This window comes from Frieseomelitta varia, unplaced genomic scaffold (assembly GCF_011392965.1).
Source record: "Frieseomelitta varia isolate USP_RPSP 00005682 unplaced genomic scaffold, Fvar_1.2 scaffold_602, whole genome shotgun sequence".
Taxonomy (NCBI): domain Eukaryota; kingdom Metazoa; phylum Arthropoda; class Insecta; order Hymenoptera; family Apidae; genus Frieseomelitta; species Frieseomelitta varia.
Window position 1 is genome coordinate 50,407 of NW_025110371.1, and position 23,707 is coordinate 74,113.

Sequence of the window (23,707 nt, forward strand, 5' to 3'; positions counted from 1 at the left end):
AATTCTTTCTTTCTAATTATTTTTCGAGATTTAAACATTTTAAAACCTTTTAAAAGGAATCTTATACTTTTGTTTAATATATTTTTATAGCTTAAAAAAACGAGTTCAATAATCGATTTTAATAATCATATTAATCCGATTCGCAAATTTGTTTTTACATGTTTGTATTTTGAAGAAGAATGTGCTTGAAAGAGTAAACATTAGTCAAATATTGTAGTCAAGATAAACATGTTTATATTTATTCTCATTGTATGTATTAAAACCGAAGTATGTATAATACTTAAACCGATATTGCTACATATGTACATACATATTAAATTCTGTTTTGCAGGGGGACATATCAAAAAGAGCAGTTCATTTATGATTGAGTGATTGGAAGAAAAATCGGAAGAAAAACATTGTATTATAATATTAAACCAAAATAAATCATTCCTTAATCATTTTTATCACACCAGTATTATTAATGGAGATATTTGATATTTGATACCTTGTCAAAACTTTGTGAATACTTTCTAAACATTACAAAAGTTTAAATAGTTTCTGAGTTTTGAAAATAATGTTTGTAGAAGACTGATTTCAATACAAAATATTAAAAAAACATTTTGCATTTAACAACTATTGCCATGTGATTATTACTGATACGGGTGTCAAGTTTGGAGTTCAGTCAATTATTATTGAACATCTATTATTTCCACTATTTATGGAAATAGAATAACAGGGATGAATTTTAACAGGGATGAATTTTATATTTTATAGAAATATAAAATTCATCCCTTTTTTTAATCATTCCTATTTTTAATATCATCCCTATTTTTTAACCATTCTCATCATCAAATATTATCATTGGTATTAAAAATAGTGAAAACATGAATTTAGACGAAATTAAAGCATCTTAGAAACTTTTCAAAAAGAAATTGAAGAAATCCCTTATAGAAACATGTTACAAACCAAACAGATGAATTACTTAGCCTTATTAATCCTATAATATTATACTTCAAAACAAGCCGAAATTAAATTTTTTACAAATATTCACTTTTCTGCATAAGATTTTTGAAATCTTAATGGTGTTTGAAACATCTTAAAGGTATATAAAAAATGCAGACTATCTTATTCAAAACTTAAAATAGATCTATGTACAAAAAGTATAAGTACAAGTAGAAATATAAAGGAATAATAAAATAATAATGAATTAGTAGAAATAATAGAAATTAATTTTAATATTATGATAAGAAGTAACGAAGAAACAACATGAGTAGCATTATATGTACAATAAAATGTCAAGTAGTTCTCTATTAAATTATTAATTAATGAATTTAGTTTTTCAGTACCAGTTGCATTCAAAAATCTAATTTCAAGACGATAATAGGATTTGGGAAATTTTAAATATTTCTACAAAAACAGGATGAATTCTTGTGTCAGAGGTGGCGTAATCACTTATGCAAAAAACAAGTTTTATTACCAAAAATATCAATTAACATAAATTTTGAAGTTATGACAATTAAAGCGTACGCATACTCGAAGAATAAACTTTTGAAGCTGATTTTCTCGAAAACAAAGCCTCAAACGAAAAAGTTTATTCTTCATTTTTAATTTATTTTTTCATGTAAAATCACCTCCACTCATCTCCACGTACTACTGACGCTAGGACTGCATATAATATTAATTTATATATTTTATATATTATATTAATATTAATTTACTAAATTTAATTTAAATCTCGAAGTAGCAAGGTTTTAACCTTAGTTTTTAGCCATGTTTAACCTTAGTCTTTTTTTGCGTAATTTTTGATTGATTAGGTTTCATAAATAATAATGCCGACCAAAAATTGACCTAGATTAAAATTCAAGAATGAACGGATACTATAAATATTTTACCACCATTGCTTTAGTAATGGTTGAATTATATGCACTAATTGATCCAAATGAGATAACTAATTGTAAGTTGCAAATAATATCAATAATCATACATTGAATCATTTCAAAAAATTTAGAAAACTAAAAATAGTCTAAAAAAACGAATATATTTTTTCTCTCTAATGATTCTATGGACTATGGAAAAATTATATTTGAACTACACGAGTCTCTACAATATTAAAATCTGTTAAAAACTCTCGTTCTGGATTAATATTTTTCCCCAACTTATAATTAAAAGATATTAATCAACTAATGGAAAAATTATCCAACATTCAAAGCGGATTCAGAAAATTTTCTTGATAAATTAGTTAACAATCACACATACGTTAATTTATAAAGTTAAATATAATGAACATCTTATGGTGATCAGTTTCAATATTAAAAAGGTATCACAAAGTGGTTTAGACAATAAGAATTTTTTTATATTTTATAGAAATATAAAATTGAAAATAACGTTATTATATTTAATAAATAAATTATTATTCATACTATATTTATAATAAACTTATACAGTGATATACGTTATATATTATATATTCAAATGATAGATATATTCAATAAACAAATCATTATTTAAATTAAAATTTATACAAAATGAGGATATATACGAGGATTAGTGGTTACTGATTACTGTTACTAAAATTATTTGATACAGCCAGATGTGCTTTGTAATTGAACATCAACATATTTCTTAATAAATTACTAAATTTGATCTTTTTATCTTGTGAAGCTGTTCAGAATGTTATTATTATGCAAAATGTTTTTGACCCGATGGTAAAATTGGAAAATTTTACATGAAAAATAAGGCGAAGAAAAACAATAAAATTTTTTTGTTTAATTTTAGATTCCATTTTTGAGAAAATCGAGTTTGAAAATTTATTATAAGTACAGTTTGCAAAAATAAGTTAAAAGTGTAGGATAGAATTTTTTGCTATAGTTTTGAAAAGCATCAGTTTCCGATTGATATTAAATTTTGAGAGTTTAAGCGGAGAACTCTGATTCTTTTCTGAACAATACTCAAATTTTATCCTATCTCGTATAACTTGACATATGATTGTGTAATTGTTTGACTTATACACGTGGTCGCTAATTGTAAATGCAAACACGTCAAAATAAATAAATAATAAAAATAATATCAATTTTTTTACTCAATATCGGGAAAAGAAATAACAAATTTAACATGTTCACTGTACATTTTTGTATTAAATTTATAGTATCGATTTAAATATAAATTGCGAATTAAAAATCTTTGAAAAATTTTATTTTATTATATGAAAATTTTATTACATTATATGAAAGCTATTTGTTAATATATAGATTTCAGTTAGCATTGAATGTATTAATTGACAGATTTTCGAATTTTCTATCTTTGTGCGTTTCTTTCGAATCTTTTTTAAAACGTTCCAATAAAAGAGGTTGCTCCATTTTACGATTTCTCTTTCTCGGTCCCTCATTAAAACAAAACGAATTTCTACAAATAAGTTACAGTAAATTGGAGACTGTAGAGTTTTTAACATAATCCTGAGAAACAAATGATTGAAACGCAATTACTTTTCTTGAGTACTTACGAAAAGTATCTTTGAGAATAAAAATAAATGAAAATATGAAATGAGAGAAAACATGAACTTATTAGGTTCTACGGAAGACACAAGTTTATTTTATTTACTATCAATCATTGTTGGATATATAAGAATTTGCGACTAAATGATAACGCTTTTACATTTTTACAGGTAGTTTATAAAGACAAAGAGCAAGAGATACAAGTGACGTGTCTTCGTGAATCTTATCATGATTTTTGTACTCTGACTAAGCAATCTAATTAACTGTTTGTTAGAACTCCTGTGAATAATCGTGTAATTCATGAAAGGCGGGTAGTCATTCGACATTGATCAAATCCTTCATCACCACGGAATTTAGATTCCGAATCTTACAGATTGCTTGCTCCTTTGTACTAATATGCTGTAAAATCATAGTAGAGTAATTGACGTTAATAATTAGTACATATATACATAATAACTTACATATATGGTTGTTATTGTATTAATTAATTATTGTATTAATTATGGTTGTAATGCAATTATTCTAAAGAATCATAAATTTCCAGATTGAAATCTATGATTCAAATTGTCATAACATAATAATAGAAGTCATGTTTCATTATAATCTTAATAATTTTAAATGTTCTATACAATATATATAATATAATGTAGTAATGGAGGCATCTTCGTGTAAATCGTGCGTGCGAAGTATACAACACACACACACACACACACGCACGCACGCACGCACGCACGCACGCACGCACGCACGCACGCACGCACACACACACACACAAATGTGTGGTCGTGCGTGCGAAGAAATTGGATGGCATGATTTGCCAAAGAAAAGAATATGGCTCAAAAGGAAAAAAAAAGACAACGGACGTTCTCTTTGTTAATTATTTTATCTATAATATATTTTTTTACTTTTGCCATTTTATTCTTTTGTTCTGATCTTAAAAATTTAAGGGCTGTCTCGTTCCGGATTGGATAAGTAACACTAACAGGTTTTGTGTTAAGAGAGAGTATCGTGTAAATTGTGTGTTTTTCCCTTGTGAAAATAGCATTTGAGGAATAGTCTGTGCGTTTTAGTAATGAAGAGAAAACAATAATTGCAGAAGAGTTCAAATTTAATGTCTCTGTTAACGAATAATTCGCGAACAGCAGTGTGAACATTTTAACCACTAGGTAAAACAGCGAGCTCGCTTGTAACAACGAATAACATTCGCTTGGTCGTGAATTCGAAACGTATTTGGCTGCAAATATCAAAGAAACAAGCTTGGAACTGCCAGCGAAACTGCTAGTTGATCACGAGCTGCTCGCCAACAGCAATATGGATGTGATGCAGTTTCTGTTAGCGAACAGTTCTGCTCAGCGTAGATCTGTAGCAAAGAGTCAAGATATCTAAGCTTCGATCGCAAAGTTGAGATCGCTTAAATTGAAAACGAGGATAATAAAGGCAATTTGACTGAAAGATTGAAAGCAGCATTATTATTATTGCTATGTTGAGGAGAGTAACATGATCAAGAAAAAATAATGATGCTAGTAAGAACGAAGAGCATGTAGACCATAAATGAAACTGTCCATTTAAAGATGTGGAAGAGTCAAGAAATTGTCAAGAGATGGAAACAAGAATATGCAATACTGGCTAAAGGATTTTGGAGATATAGTGAAGTTATATGGACTGAAAGCCAAACGATACATAAATTACGAACAGTGTGTACATGAAGTGAATTGAAATGTTTGCTACGAGCAGAATTTTTAAAATCATATAGTACAAGAATTAATTAACTGAATAAAAGAGGAGAATGTGAATACTATAAATATATATATATATTACATCGCAGGTAAATATGGAACATCAACTGTAATTAAGTACATTATAGATAGTATAATGCCGCATTTACACTGCTGTGGCGAAAAATATTTGTCAGCAGTATGGATGCGACACAGTTGTTAATTTCTGTTCAGTGTAAACCCAGCATAAGAAACGAAAAAATTAACAAGATGATATTGTATAGTACAAAGAATATTTCAAGAGATTTCAAGGACGCAGTTGATTGGTGCAATGCGAAAGTATGAAAAAAAAAAAAAAAAAAAAAATAGAGGATAAATCGAGGAAAAATAACGATCAAACTGAAGTAAAGAGAGAATTATCGGATTCAGCAATTCCTGTGCTGATGAGAAAGTGATTCTATTACTGCGGTGACAAAAAACATAAAATTGATGATTATTCTACCAAAGATAAGGGTATAAGATATGTCACGTCGCGGCAAAATATTCAGAGTGTAAATAAGGAACTTGAAAGATAAGCGTGTTAATTAATTTACGTAGCGATTTGTCTTTAATAAGAGCAGCAGTGTATATAAAAATTTGTGCACTTTTGTTAACAAGTTGTAAGATCTATAATTTTCAATTAATTCTATTAGATTCAGATAATTCTGTTTTCAGTAAGTTTGAAATAAAAATTAAAATTGATGAAAGCGAATATGATATATATTTGTTTTTCATGTTGTATCTGATTTTTTATGACTATTCTATATTTCTTATTATTAATAAGATAATAATTCTTAAGTACTATTAAGAAAATAGTCGATATCTATATGTGATATGGGAATATCGGTGAAAAGATATTGAAAATTCTGTCTTGAAAATTTTTGAACGAATTGATGAGATTGACTTGTCGCATATTCCAAAATTCAAAATTCACGGTTGTAAAGAAAAATGGATTAGGGAATACAAATAAAAGAACAAAAAAAAAAAAAAAAAAAACAGGAATTAATATGCATATTTCTTTAAATGACAAGATCTATCTACCATCTATCATGATTTATCTATACAGGAAATCGAATAAGTGAATTCACAAATTACGAGATGCAATTATTAAATCTTCGAAGTCGGATTGTGTTTGCACATGAGGAAAACAAATCAGTGAGAATTTGCGCAGATTATAGAAAATTGAATCAAAAATAGATCCCTATTATCTATAGTATACGAAATAGCTGGCGAGGCCAGCGAAACTGTCCTCAGATCGCATATTTATCGGCTTCAAAAATTATCTCACAGTTTTTGTCTTCTGTTCAGAAGGTTAAATATATAATACATTCTCTATTACATAATCCATGTACATGTTTGTAAAAATTGACATTTAATCTATTTAATTACTAAACCACTTTATTCGCGGTATCTAAAACGTTTTTTAATCAAATCCTCATAATCTATTGATAGACAATATCGTTGAAGTAAATAATCGTATCTAATAACTCATGTATAAAATTTCTAAAATTCTAGTGTTTGTGTCATTGGAAGACGGAAAGAGTTACGTAGGCCAAACGGCAAAAAAATTCATATAGTCCTGACAGAACAACAGGAGATTTATAATATTTTATACTATTTTCGTTCATCGCCACAAAAGCCGTCCAAATAAATGTTTGTTTCGCAAACGGCCATTGTGATCCTCTGTATGCACTAGAATAAATTTAAATGAAAAATTATCAATACTTTAAATTGTTATAACTTTGTTAAAAAAGATCGTATAGGAATCTACTTAATCGCATTGTAAAACGCAAAGCTTCTATTTTCAGTATCCTGAATTCGTTTTTTTTTTCAAGATATTTTAATATGTAGCAAATAAAAAAGTGTTCTTTTCTTTAAAAAAAATTGTGAAAATTCATTTATATGTAAAAACACTGAAAAATTTTTATTTATGACTAAATCTATTACAGTCTTGAAGATTGAAGTTTCCGTTTACACCAACTTCTTGCTGTATAATTTTTTTTAATCATTTTATTAAACTTTGAACGTTAGCGTCAAATAACAAAAATACAAAAAATCCCAACATTAATGTTTAAAGTTCAATAAAATTACGAAAAAATTGTACAAGTTTTGTTCTAAATTTTAAGGGATCATTGTGAAGAAAAAATTTCAATTTTCAAATTCTTTGATCTTTTTATAGATATTTGAATTTTTACAATTTTTTGAGAATAAAAGTACTTTTATTTTCTCATCCGCTACATGATATAAGAATATCTTTGGAAAAAACGAATTTAGGGCAGTCAAAGTAGAAGCTTTACATTTTAAAATGAGACCAAGTAGATTTTTATATGATTTTCTTTTACGAAATTATAACAGTTAATTAAAAAGTATCTATAATTTTTCATCATCATGTGTTCAGTTATGCTCCTCACTGTAATAGGGATACTTTTTAAAATTGTAATTGTTTGACAAACATTTGTAATGACGTTAAAGAAAAAGTCTTTCTGCATAGCGATTATGGGCATTATTTTTGGAAAATTTCAATTATACAGTTGAACATCGATCGGATGTTAATATATGTCACGTAGATGCGTTAAATAGAAATCCATTACTTGCAATTATGAAAAAGATAATAGCATAATTTATAAAATACGTAAAATGAATGACAATGAATTACAAGCAAATTGATAATTCGGAAGAGTATATGATAAAGAACGATCTATTGTACAAATTAATGAATGGTGAGCGGTGGTTTATGGTTCCTGAGAGTATGCAATGTATGTTATTTGGCTCGTTTACGGATAAAGACTAAATAATTGGTTAAGAAGTACTACTGGTTCGATTTTATGTGCTCAAACATAGAGAAAGTGATACAAAATGATTTACAGTGCATTTTATTATTTATATATTTTATTTTACATATACATATATTTTAAGGGAAAAATTGGTTGTCCAGAAAGATGCTTATATCCACTCGACAGAGGATAATGTCCATTGCATTATGTGGATCATTTGCTTTCTACGAGAAAAAATTACATTTGGCATATACAAAATGTCCAGCGATTGTCGTAGTCAGGACAGGAATAAAATTTTTTTATTAAAGCCTTCGTTTTCGAGAAAATTTATCAAGCATACATGTACTTAAGGTGATTTTTAATAAAAGAAAGTTTATTTTTTTGAGAACAACGCCTTGAAGGAAAAAATTTTATTTCACATTTTTTACTTATTTTTGCGTGTAGAATATCCTTGTGTCGATTATTCAAGCCTGTCTGGAATTAACCAAATTCAAGTATAGTCAATAAATTTTCAAATTCAATTTTCTCGAAAATGTAGGCTTTAAGGAAAACATTTTATTTTTTCTTTTCGATATATTTATACATGTAAAATTTTCTCCCAGTTAGTTAGTCGCATGATATCCTGTATTTGTCCTTGTGGATAGTTAGTAAATTTGTTTGATTGTATTCGATTAAATCGACAACTACGGCTGAAGTCATCGATTGTTTGAGCAAGCAAGCTCTAATTTTCAGAATTCCACAATGAATCATTTTGTGATGGAGGGATTGCATCCCTCTTACGCGATTTTGCGAAATACTGCAAGAGTATTGGAGTTAGTTAGAGCCAATGGACAAATGGAGTAAAAGAATCGCGTGCTTACTTCGTCAAGAACTGATTTAAATACGTCGAGCAATATTTAAATCAGGTACCAACTCGATATACCGGAGTATCATCGTCTGAACTTTTGACGGGAATTCGACTGAATGGGCAACGAATCAAAGATTTCTTGGCAGGAACGGCTACTATGTATTGCCTTTGAAGAAGCGCGTGACAAGTTACGCGCATAAGCAAAAGAATCGATAGCGAAGCTCCGAAACGAAAAAATGATGAAAAGAGAAGAAAAAATATATAGATTTTAAGGAGGATGACCTAGTTGTTATACAAAGAACACAAATGAAACGTTTGAAATTGTGCCTAAAACAGACCTGTCCAGGTGGCTCGTGTGCCTCTTCGAGAACCATAGAGGAAGAGCCCCCCTTCCATGCTTATTTTTCTCCGTCGTTTCTTTCTCTTCTGGATGACGCATAAGTCCCACTACATCACACGAGGCTCACCGTACACTTCAATTTGATTGTTGTGCGTCGCTCTTACAGTCGTTTCATAGGTATTAGTTTCACCGATTATACATAGTAACTAGTCTATATGTGGTGGCAGGCTCATTGTCAGTTAAATGAGAGTGGAGCTTGTGTAGCGCCTGGAAAAAAGAAAGAGGGGGAATCGAGTCATCGAGAGTCAGATTTGTGTGGCTCGCAGAGGGGAAAAAGTTGACCTGGCTTAAAATATTTCGGATCGTACGTAACCAAAGTACTGCACGATGACCGCTGTATATATGTAGTTAGAAAAATTGATGAGCAGGACAGACCTCGAGAGATTTCATGAAATCCTGAACTCATGAAACCACATTTTCAAGTGATAAAGAACAACCTGAGGACAAGCAGGACAAGTAGGATATGATGATGGAGATGTATCCATATAAATCATGTTGTGCAATATACTTGCGCGTGTATATGTGCATGCGAGAAGGAATTCAATGTGATTTGTGCAAGAATGCAAATGAACAGAAAAGAATAAGGTGTGACTGCGTGTTAACCATTTTATTCAAAATGTATTTTTTGATTTTTGCTATTCATTCGTGTTTTATCAGTATTTTCTTCTTCTAATCCCACATATACAGAATGTTCCATTTTAATCTTTCTTTTTTTTTTATTTATACGTAATTATTTCTCAAACTATTTGTTATTCTAAAAAACGTTTCAAATAAAATTTAGTTTGTGTCAAAAGGAACATTTCGTGGTTTTTAAGGAAAGAATTAGAAATATTTGCAAATAAATTTTTAAAAAATTATTTGAGAAAGAAAGTCAATTATTCTATTGTATCTAAAATCGAATTTTTTTAACATTGAGACAAGAAACGATTAATGGAAAAAAACTTTGAATCATAATAAATAACCTTAAATAATTTTGAAACTACACCGTTATCACGAATTCGTTAAAAAATGAGTTACATGCTTACTGAAATAAAAATATGTATTTAGTTCTGTTAATTAACCCGTTAACGCTCGCTATATTCAAATAGAGAGAGAATACCCGATACATCACTGTATACATCGAGAATACCCCATTGACTTTGTCAATGTATAACATTCAAAAACTAATCATCAGTTTTAAATTATTTGTCATGACTTTGGGAAGTCTCTATATTTTCGGATCATTTGAGATTTGTTCAAAAAGTTGGACCACAAATTAGGCCAAAGTTAAATTTTTTATATTGCATCATTTTTTATTTGCTCATTATAAGCAATAAATAGTTTCAAAAAAACCATAGGTCGCAATTCAACGTTTTCCTTGTAATAAGCAGTATGTAATATGATTAAAAAAAATTTGGTCTTGAATATCAAGATCAATTTTGCGCTTCAATTTTTAAACAAATCTCGAATGATTCGGGGATAATTTCCTTCCAAAGCCATGGCAAATAATTTTTTGACATCCTGCACATATATTTATTTAGTCTAATAATGCAATATTAGAGACTAACGAATAATTGGTGTGAATTGCCTAAAGAATGCTTTTAACGAATATTACAGTCGCATAATCTGTGATTCAATGACGACACTTCTTAGTAAATATGTACAAATTTAAACAAGGATATGGCTCTTTTCAAAAATAAATAATGCTCTTCATCTAAGACTTTTTCAACGACATTTTGCAAAAAACAATAGTGCCAAATTTCAAATGGACATCAATGAGTCAAAATAACTTGATTAACTTGGATTTCTAGGTCATCTTGAAATTTTAGAGAAATGTTTATCTAGAAAAAATTTGCAATTTTTCTACGGTCAGGACTATACAAGTGCTACTTCTTTTGTCAGTTCTGTGGTTACAACGAAAAATCGCATTTTTTATTTATTTTTGAAATATCATTATTTAAAGTTCTTAACATAAATTCTTTTTATTCTTTGTTTTCTTTTTATATGTATATTTTATATTTCCTTTATTTTTCATAATATTATTTTTCTTTGTTGTCATGTATAGATCATTATAATGTTATTTTTGATAAAATAAAAATATAAAATATAGTTTAAGACGTTTTATTTTACGCAAAATATATATATGTAATATAAGTATATATATATAATATTAGTAAAAATTTGAAGTAGAAAATAAAAAGGAAATGAGAGTAAACGCATTTTTCATATTGTTTGACTTGCATTATTCTGCATATGAATAAAGTATTGGAGATTAGATTAAATTGTATTATTTTTTTAAATCTATAAAGTCTGTTTTCATACATTTTTTGTGACAGATATATAAATTCTATATTCTACAATTCAATTTAATTCATAAATTTAGATTTTTCGAAATTGTGACATACGACATTTTTCTGTAAACCATAGATTTAGCCTAAAAGTGCATTTTAACGATACATTCGTGTCTGTTATATTTACATGTAATGTAGAAATGAGAAGTCAATGAGATTATCAAAGACAAGGGGAGTAGTTTCCTTACTATCATTAGGTTACCTGATTTTGTTTATCTGATATTTTCGGCCAACAGATGCCATACATACAATAACGAAGTATATATACAGTGTGAAAGTGTTCGAACTCTCGTTACTGAATAAAATAATATACGTTATGCTTGATTTTTCAAAGTAATGTAATAACTACAGTAAGATACAAGTATCAAGATTATGCATATAAAATTTTATTTTGATATTTGTAGAAGCTAAAGAACATCCGTTACAACGATGTAAAAAGAGGATCATAAAGTTATTTGAACGTTTAAGAATGAGCGGTGTTTACACCGAATTTATGCAATGAATTAACATTCGTTAGGATTAATGAATTTAAATTGACGGTAAGACATCGCTTAATACACTTGTTATAGTTATTCACAGTTATTGAAGTATAAACATTATGAGTTTTAAAAAAATCTGAAACGAAAAAGTGCGAACAGAAATTAATAATAAAATTTCATCAAGAAGAAAAATCTTACAAGAAAATAATCGATTTATTTCTATTTTTCATCGACGATACATTATATTATTAAAAAGTGGAACCTTGCAAATAAAACTTATAAAAGTCGCCTAAAAAAGTCAACATATTGCGAAGAAAAGATAATTATGTGTGAAATAAAAAAGAATCCAGTCACATCGGCTCCAAAATTTGCACATATGGACATAATGGACATAATGCACATATTGCAATATTTGCACATAAAAATGTAATTGGAAGAGACGTTCATCTTGATGAACACTTGTGCCGAAATCTCTTAGAAAAGAACATAATTTTCACGGTTGAGTGTTGCAAGAAATATTGTATATTGATGCGGTAGATAGAAATTAGAGACTAAAATTTACGAAAAAATACATTAATAAGGGCAGTTCTTTTTAGGATATAACATTTTCAGATAAAAGAAAATTTAATATTTGGCACTGATGGATAGAATTATGTGTGAAAAAAATTGAAATGGAAATGCGAAATTTACATGGAAATTTTGTTATGATATGGAATTATATGACAATCAGTGGTACTGGATATCTAGTGTTTATAAATGGCATTCTAGACAAATACAAATATTGCATATATACAATATTGCATATTAATTTGCATATATACAAGTGTTCTATCTTCTTCTATTTTTCTTTAATGTCGCATCGACAGCGAGGTCATTAGCGACGACGGTGACATTAGATATGTGTGTAGTAGTTTATGTTTTTGAGATATTTTAATACTCTTTGTATGTCATTTTGAGAAGTCAGTTTATGTTTGCGTTGATTCCATATTTTTGTCTTTGGGTTTCTGTGGTGTGGCATTCGTGCATTATGTGGATTATTGTTAATGGATGGTTATTGCAATGAGTACAGGTGGGTGGTGTAGTATTTTTGATTTTGTGTTCATGTGTCAGCTTGGTATGACCGGTTCTTAGGCGTGTGATAATTATTCCTTCTTTCCTGTTGTTAAAGTTTGGTGTTTGCTAGTGAAAGTCTTGGATACTTTTGTGTAGTTGGGTGCTTTTAGTTGTTTTCCATGTATTGTTCCATTCATTTTTTGCTACTTTTTTGCAATGGATTATTTGGTCGTCGCAGGGGATTGGAAGATGGTTGCGATTGTTAGTATGTGAGGGAATTGTGGCTTTTCATTTCCTTCTATTTCTTGATGAGCTGGAATCCAGATGAGTGTGGCGTTTGTGTTTGATTGTGGTTTAGTTCTTGGATGGTAGATATTATTTGGTTTTCTTGATCATATGATTTCGTTAGGGATTTTGTAATGCTCATGGAGTCGGTATATATGACGATCTGGGTTTCGTTATTTGAGTGTGCATATTTAATGGCTTCCAGGATGGCATAAGTTTCGGCTGTGAAGATGGATGATAAAGAAGAGAGATTCTGTTTTTTTTTTTTTTTTTTTAGCTTTTTCTATGATAATAACGTATCCAGCTCTAGTGTCCGTTTTTGACCCATCCAGTGGCCCGTTTGACCATCAGAGTGTAAATCTTGCTGTGTTGAGAGTAGTTGTTATTTAGTTCTAAGAATCGAGTTCTGTGGTCATTTGGACTGAAGATTTTTTTGGGGAGTTCGGCAAGACTGGTGTTTGTTGGGAATGCTTTTATTGTCCACGGAGGGATTTGTGGTGGTTTACGTTCAATGGTGGGGTGGATTTTGAAAGTGGTGGATTGAAGGATTTTGGTAAGTCTGATATGGAAAGGGGAGGGAATTTTGGGTTTATTGATGTAGAAAGCTTTGTATCTATTGGAGAAGATGTTGTAGGAAGGATTATTTGGAGTCGATGAGACTTTTAGTGCGTATTTAAGAGTTAGGAACTTCCTTCTGGATTCAAGTGCCATTTTTTTGGCTTCAAATAGTAGGCTGTTTATGGGGCATGTTCGGTATGCATCTGTGGCTAGTTTAAGAGCTATGTGGGAGATTGGATCTATTATTTTTTTGGTGGAGCTTTTGTCTGAGTTATAAACGGTAGAGCCGTAATCTAGTTTGGATCTAATTAACACTCTGTATGTTTCTAGAAGAGTGTCTTTATCCACTCCCCAGTTATTATTGGAAAGGGTTTTTATAATGTTAAGTTTTTTTATACAGGACTTTTTTAAGGTTTTTAGATATGGCGACCAAGATAATTTTTTTGTCGAAAATAAGGCCTAATATTTTGATGGTGTCTGTGAACTTTATTTCAAGATTATATACTTAGATATAGTTTAGGTGGGGGATTAAGTTTGGTTTTCCTCGTGAATAGGATGCCTTGGGTTTTTTTGAGAGAAAGTTTTAAGCCCGACCAGTCCTGAAGGTATTGATGGCTGTTTGTAAATGTTCGTTAATGGAGCTTACATTTTTCCGGCTACATGTGATGGTTATGTCATCCGCAAATAGCTGGGTTTTTTAGCTTGGCGGCTTGAGATTGATGGTGATGTCGTTGATTCCTATTAAAAATAGTGTGGTGCTTATTACTGATCTTTGTGGGACTCCGTTTTTGATTATAACTGGTTGTGATCCATTTGCTCTAACTTAGATTGATCTATTGGATAGGAAGTTGGTTATGAAAGATAGCATATTGCCATTTACTTTTAACTCGATGAGGGAATTAATGATTTTGGTTCTCGAGATTGTGTCGAAGGCTTTTTCAATATCGAGGCATACAGCGGCTATGTATTCTTCGTTGAGGAAGGCGCAGATATTTGTTTCCAAGTTCGTTAGGACGTCTATGATTGAACGGTAGTGTCGGAAAGAAGTTTTTTTACTTCAAGGTACCATCTAAGCCTACGGTTTACGATTTTTTTCTAGTAGTTTGCACATGGTACTGGTTAATGCAATTGGACGATAGCTGTTAGGGTTTAGTTTGCATTTTTTTGGCTTAGGAATTGGAATTACTATTGCTTTTTGCCAATTTTCGGGGAAAATTTTAAAACTTTATGGATCCATATACAGTTGAAGATTTTTAATAGGTAGTTTATTCCAGTTTTCGGGAGTATTTTTAGTAGTGAGTTGGGGATATTATCTGGTCCTGGGGCGGAGTTTTCTGTTGATGTAAGGATGGAGCTTATTTCTTAAACATTTTTATATAAACTTTCATGCTATGATAGTGGCTGCATATTGTATAATTTTGTGATATCCTGTTCTCTTTTCTTGTTTATTATTTTTGAATCCCAGAAATGGTATTTAGGATTAAAATCACCTGTTATTAAGAAGTTATTTTCAAATACTTCAAAGAATTCGTTAAATTCAATTATAATTATGGAATCTTTAGAAGTACCATGTAGTACAGTTACGGTCTAGAGTAGAGGCGGCGAACTTCTTTCTTGCTGCGGGCAGAAATAGCTCACTCAGTCTGCTCACTCAGGTTGCTCACTCACAATCAGTCTGCTCACTCAGGTTGCTCCACCATGAATATTAGTGTCCACAACGGGTCATATAAACTACCTGTTTTCTTTATTTTCCTTTAATTTTAGCAGCTATAGCAAAAAAAAAAAAAAAAAAAACAATTTATATATACATATTTACCTAATATGGCCGCAATATTCTCAATGTAGTGGAGAGATCTATGCAGTGGAGCGGATAGCGTTAGCGATCAGAAAAGTAAGGGCATGTGCCACATGCGGCTCGCGGGACATCAGTTAGCCACCTCTGGTCTAGTGTATCTAAGTAACTAACAATAAGTAACATATACTATAACTATAGTTAATTGATGTTCTAAGTTTATTTTCATTAAAGAAGCTTGTATTTATTTCGCTTGAAAAGATAAAAGTACGTGTTTTATAGTATTGTTGATAGTTACACCGTGGATTTTGTCACTTATAATCAGATGAAGAATACTATAGTACATGCAATGTGAAAGTTTGAGGTACAATTTGTCTGTTTGACCTGTCTCTGCGAGGAAGATTTGATTTCGTTCCTTGTCCGTTTTTAACTTGGATATTTTTTGTTGTAATTGGTTACAATTTCATTCCATGTGAGTTATGTTTTGTTTATGAACCGATAGAGTTCCATTAAAAGGTTTAATATAATTATATAATTATATTATTTTGTTCATGTGAGTTATGTTTAGTTCATGAAACGATAAAGTTCCATTAAAAGGTTTAATATAATTATATTATTTATAAATTTTGTATTATTTTATTAATGTCAGATATTTTATTACGATTACTATGGTTAGTTGTGGCTTTATTTGGTTCAGTCAACATTATGTGTTACATATTCTTTGTACATATCTTCGCAGATTGTGATATCGTCGTTGTAACCGTTTTTATTAGCTAAACAACAATTGAATTTGTTTTTAAATTTGTCATGAAACGAGTTTTTAATAGTAAATAATTTTTTGTTAAACATTTACTTTCTAAAGAGGCATCTTTTGTAATTTACTTGATAGATGAACATATTTCATGTCATCTACGAGTGCTTGGTAAGGACATTCTACTGCAAACGATTTGGTCACATTTCACATAAGCTGATTTTTTTTATTACAGTAGTTCTTAATCCCTGACGTCTCGTGCAATGGAACATTTTATCCTTGATAGATTATCACAATTGTATTACATATTAATTTATTATCATATATTATTTATTATTAGCTAATTTTAGTTAATTCTACTAAACATCAGCAATGAAATGAAAGTTTCATTTTTTTGTTCGGTTTATTATATTTATCGCTTAATGATCTTTCTTTTCCAAGTCGAATTTTATTTTTTCCTTATCAAGTTTACAATGGAATCCTTTCTTAACTATTTTAAACCTTCCATCACCTTTCTTTTAAAAAGTAACATAATAGCCAATATCCTTTTTTTTTAAAACAGGTATTAATTTCCTATAATCCTTCAGATTGGCTGTTTGTATTTTTATTTAATTATTTCTAAATATTTTAATAGTATATGAATTCTAATCTAATAATTGATGTAACATTTCCATTAGTGGATCCATAATTTGAACAATAATAAATATCGGTGATGTACAGTGTTCAACAGATATAAGAAAATGGCAAAAAAATAGTAATTTCTTTATAAATAAAAATTTTCGTATTAAAAAATTATAAAAAATTTATTATTTGTTTACATTAATGGATTTTTTGTTTTGAAAATATTATTTTATATTAGAAAATAATTGTTTATAAAAATAAATGTTTTTTTATAAAAATAATAATTCTAGTTTCACTTTGATTCTGAGTCTGATAAACTTATTTCTGAAGATTCTTCATAAATGTTAAGAGATAATTCTTCATTTGAATCATCCATTACTACATACTGCTGAATTCCATAATAATCAGGCTTGTTTATTTTAATTAATTATCATATACCGCAACCGCGGAATTGGAATTAGAAGATAGAAAAAATTAATTAAGTCTTTATCTATTTTTTCCCAAAGAATCTCTGGTATAATGTTCTTTAATGTAGTATATTTCTTTGTTTGGTTTTTAAAACTTTTTCCAGAAAGCTTCTCTATCAAAATTTCATATTTAGATGTAACGATTTCGGCTGTTTTTTTCATCTTGGGGAAAGTTAGAAAAAAAAAATTTGATTTTAATGTAAAATTCAAAATCACAAATAGTATACAAAAAAATCATGTACTTTTTGTAAAACTCATTTCGAAATTAAATAATAACAAAATGTTATTATATTACAATTTTTCACTAATTTATAATTAAAGAAATAAATATTACTTCTAGAGATAGATGTCTGAAAAAATGCATTAATTTTAATTTTTAATTTAATTTATGTTTCAATTTTAATAATAAATTGATACATTTTATAAAAATTGTAGATAATATTACAACTACATTTATTATGACATAAAATTTTTTAGATCTTATTCGAATATTTCACTTTTTTGCATTGAATCGAACACTGAGTGATAGTTTGATCGCCTTTAATGCTGATGATTTAATAATTCATACTTTGATGTTGATTTACTGTTGAGTCTTTTTTCTCTAATTTATCGTTTGTATTTGTTGATTTATTAGTTTTCTTTTCTGACTTTTTAGTTTTTTCCAATCATTCTGGTCTGAAATTGTGTCTGTTTTCATAGAATTATTTTCTGTAATAAAGTTTTCCTCAAATTTCATGGGATTAATTTGTAAATATTACGATGTCCCATGCATTAACTCTTAATTTATCAATTATTAAGATATCAATTATTAATTTATCAATTATTAAGGTTGAAAAGATACTAATGGTTATTCGTCAATAGTGGTAATCTTAGCTATCAATCTAATCAGTATGTAGTTTCGTAAAAATTTACTTATATACACTTTTCCCGCTTACACGATAAAAACAGAATATACAACATTCCTCTGAACTATCGCCTCCCACATTCGTCGCGAGGCGATAGTGCGTGAATAAATAACTCAATTTAAAACTATGTTTTCTTAATAAAAGTTTTCTTTATTCACATTCGATTCTATTTGCACGATACAACATTGTTTTTCCAGAAAAGATTGGTGGTAGTTTTCATCGTTTATCTTTTTCGTTTGAATAGTAGCGACCTGGCCGCTTAATGGAGAAGCTAATAATCAAAGAGTGAGGAAGTTGCTTAAGGAGGAGACGAAATTAGCGATAAGGCAGATGGAGAGTATAAGTGGTAAACCACGAGAACCCTGGAAAGGATCAAGACGGTCGAAGGGCTGTAAGTGGTCTAAACTCCGAAACCGCCTCTATTAGCATTCGAGGCTTGCGTACAGATTCGAAATGCTGTCCCATATATAAAATTATGCTACGACTAGGATATAAACAGCAACACTAAATTGCAATGCTAAAATATAGTACAACGTCAATTAACACGAATTAATATAATATAGTTTGTATGGAATTATATATATACTAATACACATATGTATTTCTCAAATAATTGTAGCTGAATTCAATTAAATATCTAAAGGCTCTCTCTCTCTCTCTCTCTCTCTCTCTATATATATATATATATATATATATATATATATATATATATATATATATATATATAAGTAAAAAGACATCAGGAGAAATGCTATTGGAGACAATTGTTGTTGGCATGGTCCAGTGACTCAATCGTGTTTTTAACAATAACCTCTAACCTTGCAACAACAATTTCAACTATGTGATCGTTTAGCACATTTCTCTTAGCCTTTAGATATTTAATTAAATTCAGCTACAACTATTTGAAAAATACATATGTGTAAGTATAATGTAGGATAATATAATATAGGAAGAGAAAAAGAAGGCACAGTTGTGTAAATACAGAAAACGCTGGAAAATGGGTGGAGAATGTATAAACGTCGGAACGTGTGGAATTAAGAATTCTTGTAACGAAATTTAGCGAAACGATTTGGTTTAAGTACCAGCGACTTTCGTTTGTCTTTGCGTTTCGAGTTTCACACACCGAAGCGCACGATTTAACGAATCTCGGATAGGCATACTGAGAAAATGACCGATAATCGACGCGAGAGAGAAGCAACATGCTGGAAGTTGTCCTTTTGGGAAGGATGGAGGAAAGTGCGGAGGAAACGAAGGGTCGAGGGCGGTCGGATGCAGCCAAGGGACTCTCTCTTCAGGAAGTAACTGGCAGAAGCCATTACAGCTAACGGAGAATGCGGTGGAGCTAATGCGTCGTGAATTAGTGCATCGGCAATACCGTAAGTCTCAGTTCCCGTGTCCGGTAATTCGTTTTGATTAAAATCTAATTATGAGTCACCGTCGCTACTTACCACCTCTTCCGTTCGCTCGACTTGAAATCACTGAAACTCGAGAAAACTCGACGACTTACAAAACAAAGATTAAAACAGTCAAGGAAAATTAAAGAGATATTGTCTTCACAACGTTCACAAATAGAAAAACAGATAAAATAGATGTATTCAATTTATTCTTTTGCATCAATTTATCTCAATTGTACAGTGGGAAACGGGACGAAGGAAAAGGATGATATTATCCAACACCTACGAGAGGAACGGTAGTTTCAAATTCTTTATCAAGGCAAATTATTTTGGTGACAGGACGAATCACGAGAACGTCAGCTAGCCGCTTATTGGTTTCATAAATTCGATAATGCTCCGGTGTTCTGGTGGCGACAGCTTCTATGTACGCGGCTTAATGGAATCTTAAAGTTTAAGAGAATTTTCCGCGGGTCGTCGTGGCGTCAACCGTATCTGAGCCAGACAAGCGAATAGTCAACTGATGTACGAGCAAGCGTTCCTACGGAAGAGGTTGGAAGGGACCGAGCCGTTGGGCATAAGCCAGAGAAAGACGCCCGGGGAAAGAAAACGAAAAGAAGAATCACGCATTTATTTTCCCAGCACGCCGAAGAAAGGGGAAATCTTTGTAGGATCGTGAATGGAACTCACGGAACAGGAAGGAAAGGGAAAAGAGAGGCTCGCTAGTTTCCCGAGAAAATATATATCTGTCAGATATAGGCTGGATTCTGTTAAATCTACTGGAATTAAACGTTGAAGGGCACTTAAGAGGAGAGGGAGACACGATGGGCATTTATAGTGAACTTCGTCACGGCTAAAGACACGATTTATTTCAACATTTTCTTCGCGAACTTTCTTCGCGCTTTTGCCTCCAAGACATCACTGTCTAACGTCCACATATTTTACAGCTCTTCAACATCATCTAACATTTGTTTGCGATGTCGCTAATATTTTATCTACTATAGAAATTCATCTTTCTTTCAAATAGGTGTATTTCAAACAGGATGACAACGAAAAATTAAATTCATTTTCATCTATACATTTTTATCTATTTCGAGAAATGAAACGCGTGACGAGTTCGACAACTTGGCTGCTCGAAGAACGTCGTAATGTAGAATTGTCTGCTGATAAATCTCTATGTAACGCGTCAAACGTACAACTGAACTGGCACTAGGTACATACAGCGATATTTCTATATTCTACGAACCACAAACGAGTTGCTCTAGCAAAACATAGACTGCGATTGTCCGTTAACTTGGTACGACGATCGATTTGTACATCATCGTTTTGTTTGATTTCGAGAAACTTGCTGTTGCTTCGACGGTTCAGAAAGGCCGAATTATTATGATGACGTTCTGCTCGAGACGACTTTGGAGTAAGTTTCATTGAGTTTCGAGAACACGGTTCGTATTCATCACGGCACGTATGTTTCATTACGGCAAGCTTTGACACAATGAGCTTGATTAGGATTCGCCATATCTGACGTTTTAAAGGAATAGCCAACCAGATTTCACTTTACGCGTACGTGCGTCTGCAGCCCCAGAAGCAAACTTCATTTGCACATTTATTTCAACCCCCGGGAAATATACTGTTTGAATGCAAATAGATCTATGTTTACGCGTATCTTGACAATATGTACTAGTATCCCGACGAAGTTAAACAAATCACTTCGCTTTACGTCGTTTGCGTACTCTGCATCGCTTCAAAACTTTCCGATATTTCCCTGTCTTGTCTATTAAAATATTTTGCAAATTTCGTTCATTTGAAATTACGCGCCCTCATTCGGAATATCGTATTCAGGAAAGAAAACAAGTTTTGTTAAAAAAAAAGGACTATTTTTTATTACTCATATGTTTTTAAGCGAAGATACATAAAACCAGAGTCAGAAAATTCGTACGACTGGAAAAACGCAAGAGCCCTTGGTGGTTGGTAAGCTTGTCAGATTCTCATTGCCAAAACAATTCGTTTGGGCTATAACTTACATATACACAAAAAACAGTTTTAGAATCGTTATTGATCGAGATAACTCCTTGTTTGTTTATTAATGGCATGTTATCGTGAACATTGTCCAACGTTTCACAGACGCCAATTCAGCAATTGTCGAATTGATTCTTCTTGCGTGAATATCCAAAAAGTAATCAATAATTATTGAGGTTGAAATATATACAAGCTAAATGTTGTTAAATTTTTAAATTTGCAGCTTGGAAAATTCGAACCGCGATTCTAGTTTTTACGGCTCCAATCTCAAAGGTCGAGCTGCAAAACCTGAAGTCCTCGACACTTGAACCCTTAAATTCGAAGGCTCGAGCTGTTTAAATTGTATACAATGATGATTATAAACAGTATCGTAGACTGTCAAATATTAAATATCTATATCGATAACAGTGACGTATTTTATACGGTATAAACCTCATGGTGAAAGTCTTAAAACTTCAGTGTCAATAAAGCTTCAATATTAGTTTAAAAACTTAATCTTTAAGCTTCAGTTTTGGAACTTGCAAGACTCAGGCCTCATACATCGCTAATATAAGCTACTAATGATGGTGAGATTGAAAGAAACGTTTTTCGCAGTGTAATCAAGATTTCCGCAATGTACATAGCTCGTGTGTTTTTAAATCACGTGATTGAAGAGCAGATTACAGTTAGGCACTCCTACCGCTCAAAATCCGCACCGAACTATCCTCCTAAATTTTAAAAAGCATTTCTCTTCTGAAAGATCTTGCACAAGCTTCGACAAAAGCTTGCAACGTTAAGCTTCTTCCGCCCTTTTGCATTGACGTTTACTTGTTCTTTGTTCTGATCTCTTTACCTTCGACCTTTTTCCCTGAGCAGCAGCTATATCGAAAGAGGTTCGACCACACCAAACGTGTCATGCATAATTTACGAAGTTATCGAGAGCATCGTCGTTAGGTGAGCATCTTGGCACGTACTTGTGACCGAGTGCTGACCTAAGTTTTCTGAAAAGGTCAGCTTTCACGTTATCGGTTCGTTGCGTTGACCCATCAGAAGCTGCCTATATTCTCATGTCACGATAGATTGCTGCATACAGATACAATGACAAACGTTCATGACATTATTTGTAATTTTACGCATTATGTAATTTATGCAAAAATTATTTGCAGTATTATATTAAAATAATATTATATAAGTATCATGTTAACAATATTATGTAGAGACAAGGTTTGTCGTAATAATAATCATTCACGACATGCAGATGATGAGGAGAAAAATTTAAAAACGATATAAAAAATCAGAAATTTTCAAAATCTGAGACAAAATCTAAGATTGGTAACAGATCAATGATTTTTAATATTCAATCGAATATAACTTCCTTTGTGAATTATTATTGCAGATAAATTAGTTTAACATAGAATAGTGAAAAACGTAAATACCTTTCAAAAGCGCTTAAAGCGTAGCAGTGCAAGCAATTGTTGCACACATTATATTCAAAGCATTGATTGGCGTGTATCGTTTGTTGATTCATTTCAGTATTCTCGTTATAATTTTCATAACGATATCGTATCCACAACAAAATGAAAACGAAGTATTTTTATCAAATGACACAGCAAATATTCTACCCGGCTTCTTCTATCAATCTTGAAATTTTTAATATTACTTTAATGAATGAAATATTCAATCATAAAGCGGGATAATAATTTTTTATAAGAAAATATTTTTGCGACATTTAATTAAAATCCCATCTATCTTGCTCGGTGGAAATTTGATTTAACGAAAAAATGACGTGTTGAGTACCTGTCTATTTGTCGAGTAGAATTCTACAGCTCATA

General features: G+C 30.8%; 1 protein-coding gene across 3 annotated transcripts in view; it reads right to left on the reverse strand.

Moving 5' to 3' along the window:
* The window catches only part of LOC122534497, a 116,039-nt gene that overhangs the window by 32,197 nt on the left and 60,135 nt on the right, over positions 1 to 23,707 (reverse strand). Inside the window, exon 3 of one of the 3 annotated variants that reach the window (XM_043665185.1) lies at positions 8,832 to 9,455. The exons of 1 other annotated variant lie outside the window; for it this stretch is intronic. In XM_043665185.1, the coding sequence (XP_043521120.1) occupies positions 9,375 to 9,455 (81 nt within the window). In that variant the 3' untranslated portion in view covers positions 8,832 to 9,374. Of the gene's footprint in view, positions 1 to 8,831; positions 9,456 to 15,769; positions 15,915 to 23,707 lie in introns of those variants that run through there. One more of the 3 variants, XM_043665186.1, reaches the window with a different exon arrangement.